General features: G+C 46.4%; 1 protein-coding gene across 2 annotated transcripts in view; it reads left to right on the top strand.

Annotated features, from left to right (window-relative positions):
* Nucleotides 1–8,337: 8,337 nt before the first annotated feature.
* Pebp4 (phosphatidylethanolamine binding protein 4) overlaps nt 8,338–20,438 on the top strand; it is a 218,257-nt gene continuing 206,156 nt past the window's right edge. The window contains exons 1-3 of one of the 2 annotated variants that reach the window (XM_038310170.1): nt 8,338–8,465; nt 8,597–8,805; nt 12,687–12,813. In XM_038310170.1, coding sequence (XP_038166098.1) covers nt 8,615–8,805; nt 12,687–12,813 — 318 coding nt within the window. In that variant the 5' untranslated portion in view covers nt 8,338–8,465; nt 8,597–8,614. Of the gene's footprint in view, nt 8,480–8,596; nt 8,806–12,686; nt 12,814–20,438 lie in introns of both variants that reach the window. The other variant, XM_038310169.1, reaches the window with a different exon arrangement.

Raw genomic sequence — 20,438 nt, 5'->3', positions numbered from 1 at the left:
ATGCCAAACCCAGCCAGCTGTTGGCCTTTTTTGACTCTCTGCATCTGTCTGCAGCTTTCTCATCCTGCCTCTATAGCGTCCCTTGAAAAATAAGAGGAACAGGGAAAGAATTGTCCTTGAAGTTCCCACTCTCTGCCTTAGAATCCTTTGGAGGACAACCTCTCCTGTCCTTCTTTTCCTGTCCCCGACCACCCTAAGTAAAAGCACCTCCTTGGAACTTCCTGGAACTTTCTCCAACTGCCTCCCCAACAGCCAACTGCTTCCCCTATCCTGTGCTTCCTCTGGGAACATTCTCCAAGACTCTCAGGCCCATTCGAGCAAACATTGTGAAGAGTACCCAGAGGGACCTCTGCCAGCTCCAAAACGGATCGAAATCCCCCAGCTGAGGTCACAAGCAATCCAGTAGCTAATGCCATAGGCCAGGTAAGTGAAAAGCACACTTTTGGCTTTTGGAGTGAGGTAGGGACTTTCCACAAGCCAGAGGAAACAAGAGGAGAGACTGAGACACAGAAGCTATGCCTAGAAAAGTGATAGATATTCGTGTCGAGGATAGCATTTTCTAGCCCTCCAATTTCATGTGATTTGAATACATCATTTATGGTGTTTCCAAGTGTTTTGTCTCTGAGCATAAATACTTCTTTAACCCTCTTTAGAAAGAGCACTGGAATGTTTCTCATTCCTGGGACTCAGGGCTCAGCAAAGAGCTCCAGAGACCATAGCAAGCCTCAGTTCTGACAGTCTTAGTAGCATGTTGCCTTCCTTAGAAAAATTTTATTTTATGTATGTCTGTGTGTGCCACACGTGTGCAGCTATCCACGGAGGCCAGAAGAGGGCATTGGATCCCCTAGCTAGAGTCACAGGTTGTGGATGCTAAGAACCAAATACCCATCATCTGCAAAAGCAGCAAACACTCTTAACCCCTGAGCCATCTCTCCAGTCCCTTATTTTCTTCTTCTGTGGCATCCTCATTCCTTTTGTGAAACAGAAAAAAACAAAACAAAACAACAACCACCCCCCCACACACACACATTTCCTTCCATCCTCAGAAGTATGGGGACCCAGGCATTGAATCTGTTCGTGGAAGGAGAAAGTGAGGTTCAACTTTGGTGAAGTCTAGCTTGTCTTTTTTGCTTCTAATCTTTATGCTTTTGATATAAAAAAAAATGTCATTTGTAAATCCATGACAATTTAATGACAGTTTCCTCCTGTGTTTTCTTCTAAGAGTTCTGTACTTTTTATACTTAGATTTAAAACTGTGACCCAGTTTTTATATACGGTATATTCTTGGACATGTTACTCTCTGGCTTCATAGTCAGTAACACCATGTGTTAAGATGGTGGTCTTTGTTTTATGTGCTTAGTATCTTTATTGCAAGTCATTAGACCACAACACATATAAAGGGTTATTTCTGAACTTCTTATGTAGATCAGGGTAGTCTTGGACTCACAAAAATCTGTTGCATACTTTCTCTTGAGCCTCCAACCAGCTCCCAAATAATGACATGAAGACTTATTATTAGTTATGAATCTTAGCTCTTATTTTAATCTGTTTCTCTTTATGTTTTGCCTTGGGTTTTTTTTTCTTTTTCCTTCCTTCCTCCCTTCCTTCCTTCCTCCCTCCCTCCCTCCCTTCCTTCCTTCCTTCCTTCCTTCCTTCCTTCCTTCCTTCCTTCCTTCCTTCCTTCTTTCCTTCCTTCCTCCCTCCCTTCTTTCCTCCCTCCCTCCCTCCCCCCTCTCTCTCCTAGATTTTTCCTTCTTCTTATTTTTTCTATCCACTCATCCTGGTTTTTCCTCCTCTGCCTCACTATTGGTCATTCAGCTTTTTATTGAATCAATCAGGTGCCTTAAGCAGGCAAGGTGAAAAAGCAACACATCTTTACATCATTAAACAAATGCAGCATAAACAAATGTAACACACCTTTGCCTAGTTAAAGTAATATTCCGCAATGTTTCCCCCTTTTTGTCTAAATAAAAAGGAAGGATTTAACTTTGATAGGGATCTACCTGTCTCTGCCTCCTATTCGCTGGGATTAAAGGTGCACACCACAACACCCAGCCTTAGTTTTTTAATTATAAGCATTTCCTGTTTCTTTTTTAAACAATTATTTATGTGAACGTGTGTGTGTGTGTGTGTGTGTGTGTGTGTGTGTGTATTCATTGTAGATGACAGAGAGGACATCAGATATTCTAGAGGTAGAATTACAGGTGGTTGTGAGCTGCCCAACATTTTGGAAGATCAGTATGTGTTCTTCTTAACCATGGTGCCCTCTTTCCAGCTCCAGCTCCACTCACTGTTTCTGTGCGTGCTCTCTCTGTCTCTGTCTCTGTCTCTCTCTCTCTCTCTCTCTCTCTCTCTCTCTCTCTCTCTCTCTCTCTCTCTCTCTCTCTCTCTCTCGGCAGGGTTTCTCCGCATAGCCTTGGCTGTCCTGGAACTCATTCCATAGACCAGGCTGGCCCTGAATTCACAGAGATCTGCTTGCCTCTGCCTCCCACATGTTGGGATTAAAGGTGTGTGTGACTGCTACCCAGCCATTCACATTTTCTTACAGTGATCTGAGAGAATGACCAGTTTTCTCTGTGTCCAGTCTGCCTTGGTATATTGTACTTCGTTTTCATTTCTTTCTGGTTATTCTCTGGTCTCCCTCCTGATCTGTTTGTCTGTTTACTGGTGTACTGTTGATGGACTGAAGATGTCCTTTGGGGATAGATAAATTGCCTAGCAGGCATGAGACCCTGGGTTTGATTCCCAGCATCACCAAAAATGTGTGTTATTTCATTTCAACCTGCTTGTGATTTTTCCAGCATTCTTCAGGCTTGCAGCAAAAACCTCTGCTCACTGAGTCCTTTCAGGAGAGGGTTGAAGTCTCCAACTATGATCATGCTATTTTCTAGTTCCATTCCATGGAATTCAAAACCCCTGCTGTATGATTTTTACATTTGATATCCATTAAGACTTGCTTTTGTGGCTTAACATGGTATATGAGAGAATATTCCTGTGTTTTGTTGGGGAACATGTTTATTATCCCGTTGTTATGTGAGCTGTTAGGTTTATCTTAATACATTCAATTGCTTTACAGTATTGTTTGGCTCCTCTGTTTCTTTATTGAAATGGCCCAGTAGGTGAAATCACTTGGTGCCAATCCAAGCCTGATGATCAGAGTTCAATTCCTAGGACCCAGAGGGTAAAAGGAAACTCCCATAAATTGTCCTCTGACCTCCACATGCATACCATGGTCTGTGCATCTCCCACAATGAGTAAATGCAATAAAAAATTCAAAAGTATGATATTGAGTTCTTCAATTGTTATCAAGTTATCTATTTCTCTATTTAATTCTGTCAGTATTTGAAAACTCCATACAGTTTGGATTGTTGATGCTTGGCATATATATGTATGTGTGTGTGTGTATACATATATATATATATATATATATATAAAATCTTTATATTAGTCTGTTGTCTGTTGCTAAAATAAAATACTCGAAGATAGTTCCTTTATAAAGAAATGAGATTCACTGAGCTTATAGTTTTGTGGGTATAAGAGCATGGTACCAACATCTACCTGGCTTTGGTAGGGAACCCTTTGTCCGCCTCATATAGTACACGGGGCACCAGAATGGCAAATACAGTGCAAGAGTTAGCGATCGTATGAGGCCAGATGACGGAGAGCTTCCTCCCAGACTTACTCCTGTCTAATAGTCCTCTTGTGACTAACTCCTGCCCAGGACATGGCCCTTAATCACTAAAGCATTGCCATTAGTCTCTATCTCCTTTGGTTTCCTCATAGTTTTGTTTTTGTTTCTCTTCTTGTTTGATTGTTTCTTGAGACAGTATCCCTTTATGTAACCTGGGCAGGTCTATAACACACTATTATAGCCCTGGCAATCCTCCTGCCTCAACCTCTACCAAGCACTGGGATTAATGGCAAATGCTACCATGCTAGATGATGCCTCCTAAAGGTTGTGCACTTATTTTTCTTTCTCTCTTTCTTTTAGTTTTTTTTAAAGAATTACTTTTATTTTATGTGTCTGCATTTGTGCACTGTATGCATGCTTGGAATTGTGGAATATATTTTTAATATGTGTTATATTTGTTTATGCTGTGGAATATTTGTTTAATGATGCAAAGGTGTGTTGCATTCTTTTATGTTATATTGTTTAACTCTGTGAAGCTGTGTTATTTTGCTTGCCTAAAACACCTGATAGGTCTAATAAAGAACTGAATGACCAATAACTAGTCAGGAGAGCAGTAGCTGGGGTTGCCAGGCAGAAGGAAGAAATAGGAGAGAAAGAGAGAGGAAGGAGCGAAGAAAGTAGAAGGAGAGGAGGACGCCAGGGCAAGCCACCCTACTAGCAACAGAGTAAGAAGGAAAAAAGATATATAGAATAGAGAAAGCTGAAAGCCCAGAGGCAAAGGTAGACAGGATAATTCAGAGGTTAAGAGCATTACCTGCTCTTCCAAAGGTTCTGAGTTCAATTCCCAGCAACTACATGGTGGCTCACAACCATCTGTAATGGGGTCTGGTGCCCTTTTCTGGCCTGCAGGCACACACACAGACAGAATATTGTATACATAATAAATAAATATTTTTTAAAAAGAAAAATTATCTAAAAATAAGTCAAGCTAAGGCTTATTTAAGAATAAGTAAGAATAAGTCTCTGTGTTTTTTATTTGGGAGCTGGGTAGTGGGCCCCCAAAGAATAGAAAAAACAAAACAACCCAACAACACCCCCCACCCAGGCAAGGGCCAGTTCTCTTCACCCAAGATGGTGTAGTTGCCAGGAAAGGGCGGAGCCAGCTCTTCCAGGCACCCTTGCACCCTTGCTGTAGGGGTCAGTTCTCCTGAGCCCATGACACAGGGGCCAACTCTCCTGCTGCAGCTGCAGTTGGCGGGCAGGGCCAGCTCTTCCGGGCCCCTGCCACTGGGCTAGCTCTCCTGAGCCTACAAATTGAGCTATTTAAATCTAAAGTAGTCACCAATAGTCAATGACTTATTTTTCCATTTAAAAAAGTTGTTTTTAGCTCCCCATCACATTTCCACTCCTCCATGTGATCAGCTGAGATATATATATCTCAAATGCTATATATATATACATACATACATATATATGTATAGCATTTGGTTAACTTTTAATCTCCTTTTGTGTATATTGTACAGATTTACTATGTAGGTTACATAAGCCCTCCCAAAGTTACCAAATCCAATTTGAATAGATGCACATAACTTCAATTGCTTATAAAAACATGTTCTTATAGAGCTCTATGTTGTCCTCCCTTTGTATGTCATTGCTGCCATTATTTGTATGTTTAGGTACGGTACACCTAACTAAGGACACATTTACAGTTCTTTATATTTAATGTCTTCAAATCTTGTATTTTAAAGGGGGAGTTACACACTACACGAAAATAAAATCTTTTAATTTTATTATTTGCCTCTAATGGAGATCTTCATACCTATTCTGCATCTATTTTCACCTTGGTTTTTCCCACCCGAACATTTGGTTTATCATCTCTTGCAATATAGCCCCGCTGATGGTGAAGTCTATCCTCATCTATTTCCTTAGCCTTGTGGTTGATTTCTCCCTCTCATTTTGAGGACAGCCTTCCCGGATATAGGATTTTTGGTTGACTGCTAGTTGGTTGGCTGCTTGTTTCAGCACTTGAACTACATCTTCCCATTTCTGCTGAACTCCAGGATTCCTCATGAGGAGTCGGCTGCTAATGATTATTGATGATTCTGTACAGAACGAGTTACCTCTTTTCCTGCTTCTTTCAAGGTTTTCTGTGCCTTTGGTCTTCAGTAGTTGAAATACGCATCTCAGTGTGGGTCTCTTTTGAGTTTCTCCTAAGAGTGGGTGCTGATGCCACGAGGTTCGCCTATCCATTCTTCCTCTATTGATGTCTTCTGAGTATGGGTTTCACTCAACACTGAGTCTTTAGAATTATATATAAATGAGTTAAGGTTTTATATTAATGTCACAAATCAAACGAGAAGTATTTTAATTCAACCAAGAAGTTACGATACACTATTTAGATCCACATATTATGTTTCCACAACATACAAATATTTTCTGTATTGAGTATAGTATACAATTTGCTACTATAAAGTCTTATTTTAAATGTCATTACTTAGAGAAGAATTTCAAAATGTTTTAGTAATAAACTTTTAAAGAGGGATTTCAGAGTTGATGAATTGACAATATGGGGTATTTGGTTTATGGATCATATTCGTTTATGGTATATTTTCTCAAAAAAATTCATATACTTTTTTGTTTTGTTTTTTTGAGACAGAGTTTTTCTGTGTAACAATCCTAGCTGTCCTGAAACTATCTCTGTAGACCAGGCTGGCCTCAAACTCACAGAGATCCACCTGCCTCTGACTTCTGAGTGCTGGGATTAAAGGATTGTACCACCATTGGGCCAGACACAATTTTTTTATGAACCTATGCAAAAGGGCATAGCAAGCTACCATTTTTTTCCTCTTATTTCAAAGTAGAAGGAGTTCCCTCTTCATGCATTATGCTGGTTCTCTAGCCCTTAGCATTTTTTTTATTTAAGTGTGAAAGAATTTCTACACATGCATACCATGAATTATATTTTCTTCATTGGATAGTAAAGAATCTATACAATTGCCTATGACAATGGAGCTGTACACAGAGTAAAAGAAGAACAAGAGATTCTTTTTGTATCAATCTAATCTCTGAAGATGGCTAGTGGCAGAAGCAGAAAGTTGGCAGACAGATCCTAGGACTTCACTGCCCATCACAAGATCTCTAAATGCTCACATGTGTCATAACCTAATGCTTCCTTGGAAATGTGACTAGCATGCCCTCATGAGCTGGGGCGATTGTGGAGGTAGAAATTTGCGGGGTTAGTTTCAGTGAAAATACTGTAGTTTCCTCAGCCACGATGGTGTGTCATTTGTTGTTTCATAGGAATTCAGAGTAAAAAAAAAAATTTAGCCAGGTGATGGTGGCCAGGAATTCAGCTGCCATCTTCCCAAGGCAATACTATGTTCTGACTCTGGATGACCTACAAGCTTTGTGAGCCCAGGCACAGCAATTGATCCATTAATATGCCACAATCTGGCATGTAACTAGATAGAAGGCTGGATGATGGATGGGTGAATGGGTAGGTGGATAGATGAATGGATGAATAGATAAATGATAGACAGACAGACAGACAGACAGACAGACAGATATATAGGTGAGCAGATAGATAGATAGATAGATAGATAGATAGATAGATAGATAGATGAGTAGATAGATAGGTAAATAGATAGATAGTGAGAGAGAGAGATATGAATGGGTGAGTAGATAGGTAGGTAGGTAAATAGATAGATAGATAGATAGATAGCTAGATAGATAGATAGATAGATAGATAGATGATAGATGGATGGATGGATAGATTAGATAGATAGATAGATAGATAGATAGATAGATAGATAGATAGATAGATAGATAGATAGATAGATAGATAGATGGGTAATGTATGGATGTATGTAGATGAGTAGATCTGAGGCGTGGTTAGCTTACCCAAGACGAGCACTTACTGCATTCTTGCAGTGTAAGTTCTTAGGATGGGGGAGTCATGCATGTTTGGCATGCTTCAGAGTGTGAGACTGAAAAGTATGTTCAATCTGTAGGACCCAAAGGAAGAATTTCCTGCTAGAGTTGAGGTCCTGGAAGCAGAATGCAGAAAAGAGTTCCACTGAGAATCAAGAGACACACCCTCCCATCTCATGGGGTCTTTCCACTTGTTCTTGTGATGGGCCGTGGTTACTGAAGCAGAAGCTAGGGGTCCAAAGTCCCTAGTCTCTGGGATCAACGGGGTAGATCATGCCCAAATAGCCTCTGCTGCAAGTTCTAATCAGAATTCCATACCTCAAGCCCAACTGAAGGGCTACTTCAAGGGACAGAAAGCTTCATAACAGGAACATTGTCCCCACCTTCCCTCAGCCCCTACCTCCCCCACCCCTCATCTTTCCCACAGCCACCCGCCACCCCCACCCCAGATTGGACAGACCCTGCTGCCCACCTTCAAGCTCTACGCGGCCCCCTTCTCCAGACAGAGTTATTTTGGGAGCACATTGTGCTCAGCACAGTGCAAGGCACAGTCAGGAACTCTCTGTTCCCAGGTGGCATTTTAGAGCTGGTCTCTGGGTGGTAGCCCCATCCCACATAGCAGCTCCTCTTACATAGGGTCACTCTCTCCAACCGTCTCCACCTTCTGGTGGTCCATAGGCCATGGAGATAGATAGCAGAGAAGCCGAGGTAAAGTAGAACAGCTGTGGGACATAACTCAGCCAACCCCCCAGCCCTCCCCAGTCTGGACAGTCTTCTTCAGAGCTGGCAGCCAGAACAAGCGTGTCAACAAAGTTATGTCCTGCCGGGGAGGGGCCTCAGCCAGGACAGCCAACAGAGTCCAGCTTGGAGCAGGCTCCAATCCTCCCAGAGTACAAGCAGCTGGGTAATGGATCAGAGGTAATGGATCAGAGCCCACCAGGAGGACTCTGGAGTGGGGCCTAAGAGGGGAAGGGAACCCCTGCGTGGGGGCACTGGGTCACAGTATCACGCCAGCTTTGGTTTTCTTTCCTTCAGTTGCCAGGGACTGTGCCAATGAAGATGTGTGCAGTGGCCCTTGTCTTGAGCCTCCTTGCGGCCGCTGTGTGGTTGGGCCTCACAATGACAACACCCGAGTCCTCTGGAGGGGGTACAAATCCTGGAGGAGGTGGAAATCCCGGAGGAGGGGAAGGAGATAAAGAATGTGTTCCTACATTGTTGCCGAAAGCGGACCTTGGACTATGCGGGTAAACAGAGCGGGCAGGGTGGGGAAGGGTGGCCTCGTGGAGTGTGCATCTATAACTCAGTGGCACGGGTGTCTTAGCCAGCTTTTGCAAGAGCAAGCATAAAGCTTGGAGATCTCCTTGCCGGGGTAGGGATGGGGCCAAAGGGTAGTGCTGGGGGAAAGCTAGTCATCAAAACTCACCCAGAAAGCCCCCTCCCCAAGGTTTCCAACAAAGTGGCATCTTAGTGGAAAGAAGCCTTGCCCGTCTTCAGAGATTACTTTTTCACCAGTAGGGCCCTGTGTGTTTTGCCAGGGAGCCTTCTTGGGAGTGTGGCCTCAGCTGGAGCTGAGCTCTCTTCATTCCTTCCAAGACCACACGGTCTCCTCACTCTGGGCTGCCACCAGCTGCAGACTCCAGAGTTCTGCAATCTCCCCAGAGCCCATAGATTGGAAAAATGAGTCTTTATCTCTCCAGACCCCTGAGCCACCCTGAGGTTTCCCTTGCCACTTTTCTGTCTTTCTCTCTGCAAGTTGCTGGCTGAGGAGACTTGACACGAACTAAAATCACCTTAGAAAAAGAAACCCTAATTGCGGAATTACCGCCATCAGACTGGTGTAGGGTTGTTTACTTGATTAATGATTGATGTAGGAGAGCCCAGCCCACTGGGAACAGTGCCACTCCTAGGCACCACTGACGTGGTCCTGGGCTGTATAAGGAAGCAATCGGAGCAAGCAGTGTTCCTTTGTGGTCTCGGCCCCTCGGTTCCTGCCTTGCCTTCCCCAACGATGGGCTGTAAAATGTAAGATAAAATAAACCCTCTCCTCTCCCAAGTTGGTTTGGTAGGTGACCACAGCAACAGGAAGAAAATTAGGACTTTTCCTAAACAGTACCATCAGCTAGGGACCAAGTGTTCAAACACACGAGCCTCGAGGGGACATTTCTCATTCAAACCTCCAGACTTTTTTTTTTTTTTTTTGGTTTTTTCGAGACAGGGTTTCCCTGTAGTTTCTAGAGCCTGTCCTGGAACTAGCTCTTGTAGACCAGGCTGGTCTCGAACTCAGAGATCCGCCTGCCTCTGCCTCCTGAGTGCTGGGATTAAAGGCGTGAGCCACCATGCCCGGCTCACCTCCAGACCTTTTAAGACGTGGCCTTGGAAATGAAGCTACGTCAGGTCAGCCCCAAGGACAGAGCTCGGCACGGGGTCTCTGCCGAGGAGACCTGCTTAGCTTAGTTTGGAGCCTTGACTGCGGAGCCTGACCCTCTGTGGAGTCTGGCAGGGAATTCTGGAATGTTGAACTTAGTACTTAGAGGCATGCATCCGTGAGGGAGAAATGTTAGTTTTGTTTCAATTTATCATTAAGAAAGATTTTCAGGGCAAGAACCTAGGCTCAGTCTCAGAACTGGAATCCATCTGACTTTGCCTGGTACCCTCACAGTCACAGCAAATGTGCGTGGGGTCCTGTGATCCTTCCCCACTGTGGGGGAGCCTCTTCAAAGCCATGCAGAAGATATCAACCCTTCAGAGCCACCCTCATCTCCAGGCTTAGGATTCTTCTTCAACTTTAGCCCGTTTCCCCTCATTTTGCTTAGGGAACTGCATACGACATCTACAAGTTATTTCTTCTTAAAGAAAAACATTCTTAGGTGTATGCAGGTTTATAAACACCTTGTTCCCTGCCAATGCTTCTTGGCATATCCTCCCATGTGAAGCAACATGACGTCTTCACACGCTGGACTGGCAGTGCCCTTTAGGTGAGGTGGGCGGGCAACAAAAACACGGAACTGCCACCCTATGCCCTGGCAGGTCCCGACAAGCAGTTTATATGGCACTGAACCCATCCACCAAACAAAGGTGCTGGAATCAATTGTTTAACCCTTTCAGTTCTACTAGGATAAACTGGGGGAGACCTGCTACAGGATGAGGAGGCCCTCTGTTTTTTTCCTCCTTCTGACCCTTAGTTTTTCCCAAGTCCCTGCCACATGCAGACTGTTTCTCTTGTGCAAGAGAGCATCTCCTCTGCCTCCCTCACATCTTGCTAGCTGCAATGAATAGTACCGGAAGCAGAGCAGAAGGGAGTCAAATAGTCTTCAGAATGCTGCTATGAATATAAATGCAAAAAGAAACACACCTTTAATCCCACACTCAGGAGGCAGAAACAGGTAGATCTTTGTGAGTCCGAGGACAGCCTGGTCTACAGAGTGAGTTCTAGGGCAGCCAAGGCTACACAGAGAAACCCTGTCTCAAAAAAACAAAACAAAATGAATGAATGAATGAAAACGCATCCCCTAAGATGCCTTCAAAATCTGCCCAAACCATACCATCCAGAAAGAGTGCTGTACCCATGCAGGAAGTTAATAGAAACAAGTAACACTCCTGAAGCATTGGTTTGGCCAACTTGTACTACTTCTTCCACCTTCTGGGACCTCAGCAACCAAGTCTAGACGGTGGGAGGTGTCCACCCACCAAAGCACCCTCTGTTTGTACCAAAGCAACCCATGGGCTCAGCTGCCTTTGTCCAAAGCTGAGCCTCCAGAGCTGCTGAACAGATTGGGGACAAGGGGTTGGGAGGGCCACGGGTGCCCACCAGAGGCTGTCCTCAGCCTCTTCTCAGTTCTGCTCTGCAGGAACTCTCCTTAAATTACGTTCTCCCTGGCATCGCCCCAGCAGGGCATGGTGGACTATTATAGGTAGCAGTTGTCTATTTGGGGAATAGGTCAGCTGCACCAGGCTACTAGGAAAGGCTGGGGACTACAACACCTGCTTTTTGTATGATAAGAATGTTCTGAAAAGTTCATGTGTAATGTCCTTATAGGTCCAATTCGATCTTCTTTCTTTCTTTCTTTCTTTCTTTCTTTCTTTCTTTCTTTCTTTTTCTTTTCTTTCTTTTCTTTCTTTCTTTCTTTCTTTCTTCTTTCTTTCTTTCTTTCTTTCTTGCATTGGCAGGGTCTACATCTGTAGATTCAACCAACCATGAATTGGAAATGTTTGGGGTGGGGGGATTACCTCTGACCCAGATCCAGTCACACATTTATAAGCCAGGCACTCAGAAGGTTGAGGCATGAGTCCCAGTGCAGCCTGTCTCAAAGAGAAAAAGAAAAAAAGGCAGGGATTATAGGAGCATAGCTCAGCTGTAGAGTGCGTTCCTGGTATGTACAAGTCCCTGGGTGCCACACACACACATAAACCTGTGCATACACGTGTACATATATGCGCATACACATGCACACATAAACAATATATACATGTGTACACACATACATAGATATACATATATACACAGATACACATGCACACATAAACAATATGCTCATAACTACATGCACATGTATAATATATACATATATACACAAATACACACATGCACACATACACACAGAGACATTGCTTAAGTATTGAGTATGTATAGACTTCTGTCTTCATTCCCTAATTGCATAACAATTTTGCTGTGTATCATGAACAATATAGACATGATCTGACTATACAGAAAGACATATGTGTCAGTGAAGACATAGCTTTATTTATTTTTTTTTTTGAGGAACTCACATATCTGAGGGTGTCCACGGGCGAGGTGTCCATGGGCGAGGTATCCTCGAGCCAATCTCTGGGCATACTGAGGATGACTACATTTCTCCTGGGCCACCCACAGTGTACCCGTGTTCTACCCACTGACCGATGCTGTATCCCCACATCAAACCTATGAAGCAGGCACCAGCTCTGTTGCAGGCTAGGAGACCTAGGCCAATGACATCAGGCAACTCTTGGGTCACACAGCAACCTAGTGGCGGGGTTAGGATTTAGTCCCATCCAGCTCTCCCTTTCCAGGGGTATAAACTCTAGCCTTGTGAGCCCCAGGAGTAGTTGACACCCTGGCATGAAGTGGCTTGCTTTCTTCTCTCTGTAGGAACCTTGAAGTTTTCTACATGGAGTTGGGGAACATCAGCTGCAAAATTATTCCTAAGTGCAATCTATACAGACAGAAGATCACAGCGTGGCCCCAGCCGATAGTCAAGTTTCCCACAGCCATGGATGTGAGTGAATGGGGTTGGCTGAGGAAGGGATGTGGGGTCCTGACATGTCTTTGGCTCACTGGTCTTGGTGACTTGGAGCTTTATGCAGAGCCCCCAGGGCCAGGTTTGCTTAGAGCTATTGCTTAGAGCAGTGGTTCTCAACCTTCTTAACGCTGCAACCCTTCGTTCCTCATGTTGTGATGATCCCCCCAACCATAAAATTATTTTTACTGCTACTTCATATCTGTAATATTGCTACTGTTATGGATTGTAATATAAATATCTGATAGGCAGATGGTCTTTGACAACCCCTGTGAAAGGATCATTTGACCCCCGAAGGGGTTGCAGCACACGATTGAGAATGATTGGCTTAAAGGTTATGTGAAAGCTATTATAAATCCCTGTAGGATGGGACCTTTGGACTCACTATTAATTCATTACTTTGTTAATCCCAAGGGAGTCTCCCACTCTGTGTTGCTATTGCCCCAAGGATCCACTAGATGGAAGTGTCGACTGCCAAGCTCCTGATCTCCCTCCTGGGAGGAATAGGAGGCCAGTCAGGAGAATCTGATCTCATTGGGTTTACTTGATTGTCCTGGGACAGAGACACATAGCAGAGAGGCCATGACTTGGCTACGCCCTGAAATCTACAGTCTCAGTCTGGAGGTGAGGGTGGAATTGAGAGAAAAGAGACTTAATGCAACCGAGGAGCATCGCGACACAAGAAGGAAGGATTGGGGGAAGCAGAGGGCAGAGAGGAGAAAGGGGTACAGACCTAAGAGACCGGTGAGAAGGTAAAGCTGGGGGTACTGTAAATGCACCAACTATCACTTCATGCATCTATGCCATTGGTTCACTCAGTTCTCTCAACAAGCCTAGGGACTAAGTATTTGCTTTTGTAAAGGGGTTAGTGGTATGTCCCAGGATCCTGACTGGATTACATGTTAGTCCCCAAACCAAACAGTGGCTTCAGTTCTCTACACTGAGGGTTTGTGGGGGTGGGGAAGTAGCAAGGGCTGTTCTGGTGGATGTAAGGATCTAGCCAGTGCTAAGCTGGGCAGTGCCAGTGCCAGGCTCAGCACATAGGTCTGTTCAATATCCAACTCTAGAACCCTTGAGCTCCAGCAGTCAATCACTGCCCAGGGATCTGAGGAGGACACGAGGGATCATCCTTAAAGAGGGTGGTGGCTGGAGCTTCCTTGTAGAGACCAAGGAAGGAGACAGCTATATAGAGAGTAACGAGTGGGGCAGAGAGGAAGTAGATGCCACATTGGAACAGCGTACCTCAAAAGCTAAGCGGGGGTGGGAAGGACTTGAGTCTTCAGCTAGAGGAGGAAGGCATTTCCTCAGAGTCCACAGGGTTGATGGAAAAAGGCAAGAGCTGGCACGTGGCTCAGCGAAAACAACACCTCTTTTCCAAAGTGGCTGAATTTTAGCCCTCAAAGTAACAACTATCAGGGGACTTGCCCAGGGAGATCCCATCCCCACCCTGCCAAGCAAGCTCTGAGGCTTGGGCAGGAGTGCCTCAGGCATGGGGCAGGCCTCTGTGGCCCCATGGAGGTCCCCGCCCCGCCACACCTTTGCACAGGCTTCTCCCATCGTTGCCCCTTGCTGCTTCCTCCGGGAAGACTTTCCTGACTGCTGGCTCTGAACCTCACTTCCATCCTTGCTGATGTCTTGCTCGAAGCTCATTAAATATCCTCTGCCTTCTAACCAGAACATCTGCACTCCCTCTGTTGCCCAACCTATCCCCATACCACAGCGATCACAGTAAACACGAACTCACCTACAGCACCTGCTGGCATGGTGGATCCTGTGCTGGGTGACTGGGTAAGAGGGAGTGAATGAAGAAGTGGAGGATGGATGGACGGACGGATGGATGGATGGATGGATGGATCAATGAGTGGATGGATAAATAGATGGGTGAACATACAAGTGTATGGATGGATATACAGGTGGACAGATAGTGAGTAGATGGATGGATGGACATGTGGATGGATGGATATGCTGATGAATGGACAGGTGACTGAGTGGGTTAATAGACTGGTGAATGGATGGATGGCAGGCACAAAACCATCCCTTGGTGTGTAAGCTATGAATGGTGTATAAGCCCCACTGCTTGCCTGTTAAGCTGGCTAGAGTCCTAGGCACTGATGAGACCAGAAGCTCAGGAAAGCATTATCTTCCCAGGTGGAGTTAGCTCAGAATGGGAAGGGAAAGCAGGAAGGGAAATGGAGAAGGTCAGGGGTCCTCAAAGGGCAAAGGAATTCAGGAAGCAGGATGCCTCCCTATGATCTGTGGCTGAGAACTGAGGGCCAAGAGCAAGCTGGTTAGTGGATGCTTTTCTCGCCTGGTGTTCCAACCCCGTGTTCCCTCTCCTGGTGTTCCTTCTGACAAACATTAAGTGGCCAGCATTTTAAAGTGCATCCCGTTCTCCAGCCAACGAAAACTGAATAGCGCCGAGAAGCGTCTTGACTAAGGCTTATTCTTCACTTTAAATCTAACCAGCTGGAATCCTCTCGAAGGGAACAAATTGCCCTTAAGTGGGGAGTATGTGCTTGCATTAGAGGGATAGAATAAAAGCCACAGCACTCTGTCCTGCTGTCCCCTAGGTTTCCAATCAAGATCCTGAAAGCCAGTGACCCTGAATGTTCTCCAGAGCCGAGCAGGCACCTCCCCCTGCCGCCTGTGTCTGCAGCAGCATGTCTGTGTTGCCACCCCCTGAGGACTACCTCCTTGCCAACATTGTGAAGACAAGTTTCTCAAGGGCTAGCAAGCTGGGGACAGGCACAAGGCTCAGACAGCCACAGACTGCCTTCAGCAGGGCTCAGATCTCACAGGCATACCCCAGCCTTCTCTTTCCACATGGAGGAGGAGCCTGCTACAGGCGTAGATTTCACTGTGGGATGACACAGGGCTTCAGAAACCCTGGATAATTCTGAGCAGAGTGAGCAGAATGGCTCCTGGTGGAAGGGACAGATTTATGGGGTCTGGAATCAAGCCTTCTAAGCAGAGGGGAAGTGTACATGTATACAGGGGCTGCTGCCGGTAGGCATTTGCTCAAGGGTCTGTGACCACACTGGCTAAGCCGTGTTAGTGACCTAAAGAGATGAAAGTGCTTAAAGACAGAAGATGCCATCACTTCCAGAGTAAGTGGAGGAGGCAGGCAGGTAGCCCCAAAGCAGAGGGATATGGAGTACCCGTGGGCCACGACTAGTGAGGGACCGACAGCAGCTGGAATGGCCAGGTGGGGAAGTGAGGTGTGGGATGCAGCAAGGCCCTGATGGGGAGCCAGGATTTCATCTAGAAACTACTTGAAGCCACTATCTCCTGTTTAGGCAGGGGATTGTGAGCCACGTTGGAAGAGCAAGGTCATGGTGGCCACAGATGGGGGATGGGGGAGGGGAAACCAAAAGAACCCCATGGCAATGCAGAAAGAGATGTCAGGGTGGTGGTATCCTTGGGGTGCTGTGTCTGTGGGGATAGAAGGAGAAGGGTAGGGTGGGTGTAATCCTCAGGTTTCTGGAAGACATGGGCAGGTGGGTCTGAGTGAAGCCGAGTAGCCGATTTATCATTCCGAACAGGACCTTCTGAGAAGGGAGGCAGCCTTTTTTATACTCATGCCTAGATGTGGTCTCCTTGGGCACTGTCCCAGCACAGCACACAGCAGTGTACCCTGATCCTAAGAATGGCACCCCCACCAAGCAGGGGACACAAAGGAAGCCTTAGCTCTCCCAGGGACAGCACCTGGCAGTAGCCCCTTCCGTTGTTCAGCATCTGAGGTCCGTGTGTGTGCAACAGAGCTGCAGACAGACGCACAGCCTTGTCTGATTGACTTCAGACAGAAAGACTGGGCTGGCCAACCTGGAACGGGGTCTTCAGTGCCTGAGTCGGGTGAAGGTTGTAGAGCAGGGGTCCTCAACCTTCCTAATGCTGCGACCCTTTAATACAACCTCATGTCGTGCTGATGCCCCAGCCACAAAATTATACCTTCGTTACTCCATAACTGTAATTTTGCCGCTGTTAGAAGTCGTAATGTAAATACCTGCTATGCGGGGTGGCTGTTGTGCGAGTCCCGATGGGGTCACGGCCCACTGGTTGAGAACCGCTGCTGTGGCCGCAGCCTCTCAGGTAAAGGATGTGGTGAGTTAACAGGCGCTGGCCAGAAGTGTCAGGCTAGACATGCGGTGGAAAATATGCATTGGAGCCAACGGCAAGGGAGTCTTTGGCGGCTCTCATGAGAGGACTAGGGAGAGAATGAGAAGTGGACACTGTGGAGTAGGCTGGTGACTCAGGTCAGTTGGCCAAGAGACAAAGACACCCAGGGGTGTTTAACTCTATCTGGACAGAGCAGATAGGTGGAGCAATGCCAGATTGTGTGTGTGGGCGTGGTTCTGTTGGAAACATTCACGTCTGATCTGCATCAAAAGAGAAGGACAGCAGAGGGCAGCCCACAAAGATGACCTTCAGCTAGCCCCACAGACCTTGGAACTCACTGGACCACTAGAGTAAGGAACTCCCAAAGGCCAGGAAGCGGAAGAGGGGGAGCTGCCAGCTCTGGGGTGAGGGACCCGTACACCTGAGTCCCACCAGCAGAGCCCCAACTCTGGGGCATAGAAATGATGTGAGAGGTGTTCTGGAAAGGAGTGCAAGGGCTTTGGGTGCAGAACGCGAGGGATGGATACTCACGTTGTTGGGTATGGCAGGAAAGGATAGCGAAGGAGAAGGTGCGAGGCCGTAGCAACAGGGAGGGGTCATGGCGTCCTTGTCCACTGCCTTCCCTAGAAAAGAGAGGGAATCCTACCACCCTAGAACAGCAGTCTAAGAGCAGAAGGTAAAGTGTGACAGGGTGAGGGGACCGCCAGTAAGAAGGCCATCGACACACGAAACAACAGTGTTAGGGAAGAATAGACGAGATATTTACTCATTACCTAGCACCTAACCAGAGCTTAATGAATGGTACCAAGTTGCATCGGGTGTTATTGTCCAAAGGGACTGTGGGAAGGTTTGCAGTTTGTCTTTTGAAAGGCAAATGGAGGAAGAAAGACCGTTTTTTGAGGCTGTGGGATGCCTGTGTGGCTGGAGGCAAGAGCTAGGAACCCATGAGGGTAAGGCTGCAGAAGGAGGGGTGCCGACCGTCAGAACTGAGTCAGGGCAGGCAGATGAGAGCATCAGTCACAGACTAGAACACATCCAGGAGACTCTGCTCATTCAGGTGTCATTGACTTCTTAGCTCGAGTGGTCCAGCCTGTCTGTGTCCCACTTCAGCCTAGGCCACAGGGCCATCCGTTGTCTGGGGGCCACTTCTAGATGCAGCAGAGCCAAGTGGTGAGGAGGGGGGGGGCCAAGAAATTCCCCAAGATGACAGGTGAAATAAGTAGCCCCAGACAGCAGACAGGCCCCTTGTTCTTTCACATATAGAGTCTTGTCTCTAAAACCTACCCTTTGAACATCCACTAGCGCTTCTGCTAGACTCAGGGTGCCATTCACTCGCTGATGCATGCATCTATCTATGCAGCCATCATTCATTCATTCTATTCGTGCATCCATTCACATCTTTGCTTATCCAACCACCTGCTTATTGGAGCTAATCTTGATGGAGGTTCGCTTTCTGCAGCTCCTGCCAGACACTATTTCAGGAGCAAGGGATGCAGACAGCACACCACTGCCCTGCTCAGACGTCTCAGAATAAAAAGGCTGTTCGCGGCTGCCATTTCCACGCTCCTTAAACACTGAACAGTGAATGAAACCAACTATAGTGGAGCTGGGAATACAGCTCCCTATAAACCATGTGTAGTAGCACATACCTGCCATCCTAGCGAAACTCAAAGTCATCCTCAGCTACACACTGAGCTTGAGGCCAGTCTCAAATAATAAACATGCCTCCAAAACTAAAACAGAATAAGCCATATGCTTAATGAGCCATGTCTTACTACAGATGACAACTTTGGTAAGACCACAGGGTCTTGACCTTTGACATAGTTCTCTTTATTCCTTACCCCCACCCCCACCCCCGCCAACATCTTTCTTGTTGAACTCAGTGTTTTAGGGCTTGCAGGACTTCCAGCCAGACCTGGGTCTACTCAGGATCCCCAGGGGTCCCCCAAATGACCACCCCAAGCACCAGCTGGTGCTTGCTCCAGGAGCGCAGCATCTGATGTCTGATCTCAGCCCAGGCTCCCAGGCAAGGGGTGAGGAAGCACTAGCAGATGTTTTTCAGATCAAATGATGTCTCTTTGAACAATCGTGTGGGCCGCTGCATGGAAGGGCAGGTGGGACCCAAGAGGAGAGTTCAGTGGGCTTGCATCTGGTTGAGGCAGGACCGCGTGTCTGTGTCTGCGGCTCTTCGCTGCCCACAGTGGTCTGTTGAGCTTCAGTAAAGGCTTTTTAGAGTTTCGAACCTCTGCCCAGTCATTGTAGCAGTCACCTGAAGGGTTGGGCACAAGCATCTCAAGGCTACAGAGACTTGCTGCTTGCCCTCACTCGAGAAAGAAGGTTCAGAGAGGAGTTTTGAAAAAGGCGTTTGCAGATTTTTTTAAAGAGATGTAGTGCATTATTTATTGTTCACACTTGCACAGTTGGTGGCGAAGGGAGGCAAGGAGCCGAGGAGGGACAGTGACAGGAGGCAGTGCAGTGTGGATGCTTGTTTGTTACCCTGACTTTAAAGGTTTCTCTCACTCTGCAGGGACCAGTGTGTCCCATCCCTGTGGGGAGATCATTGTACACCACGAAGTCTGCCTGACCCTAATCACAGCCTTGTGGGTATCATAAACAGGCTGAACAAGTTTCAGGGCCTCTGTTTTGCAAATGAGGAAACACAGTTGCAGGGGAATGATTTAATAGACTTTATATTTTAAATCGGTTTTAGGTTTGCAGTAAAATGAAGCAGAAAAAAAATCAAAAGCCCCCCCCCCCCCGCTCCTAGGCACATAGCTGCCAATATCCATCTATGTCACCCCAAGCTGGTGTTGTACAGTCTGTGGTTTTGTGAACTCCTCATGACACGCCCGCTGTTACAGAGTGACCCAGACAGAGTAAGCTCACCACCCTAAGGACACTTTGTATTCTTCCTGTTTATCCCTCCTCTCCCCCAACGTGCCTGGCAACCGCTGATCCCTTCCCTGTTTCTAATTTGCCTTTTCCAGAGTGTTACATAGTTGGAATCATTTGGCATGTAACCTTTTCAGATTGGCAGAGCCTCTGCTGCCACCAGGCGTCCTAACTCCTGTGACAGTGTCTTCTTCCCTTCCAAGGGTTCAGAAAATGACATCTCTCTTTGCTCAAGCCAATGACCAGCTGCCCTGGGCTCAGCTTTTCCTCTGAAGATTGCTCTTCATCTAAATGGGACATTTCTACCAAGACTTTGGTGTGACCAGAGGACCACCCCCTTCTGCCCTGGGGTCAGTTTCAACATTCCTTTTTTTTCTTTTTGTCTCTCCAATGAGAATATGAACTTCTCCAGGGCAAATGTCTATACACCTGGGAAAGAAACAAGATCACAGGTAGTTCTCATGGAGTGAGATTCATGCTGTGATACAGAGCAGAGTGCAGGCCATTGGGAGTTTTGTCCCTTGGTAATAACAGGGTATGCGTTATGATTTTCAAAGCACTTTCCCTGTTATGACAGTCTTTTCTGCATGCTCTAT

Source organism: Arvicola amphibius, chromosome 13, assembly GCF_903992535.2.
Source record: "Arvicola amphibius chromosome 13, mArvAmp1.2, whole genome shotgun sequence".
Taxonomy (NCBI): domain Eukaryota; kingdom Metazoa; phylum Chordata; class Mammalia; order Rodentia; family Cricetidae; genus Arvicola; species Arvicola amphibius.
The sequence above is the reverse complement of the archived record's forward strand: the minus strand, read 5'-3'. Positions and strand labels throughout refer to the sequence as shown.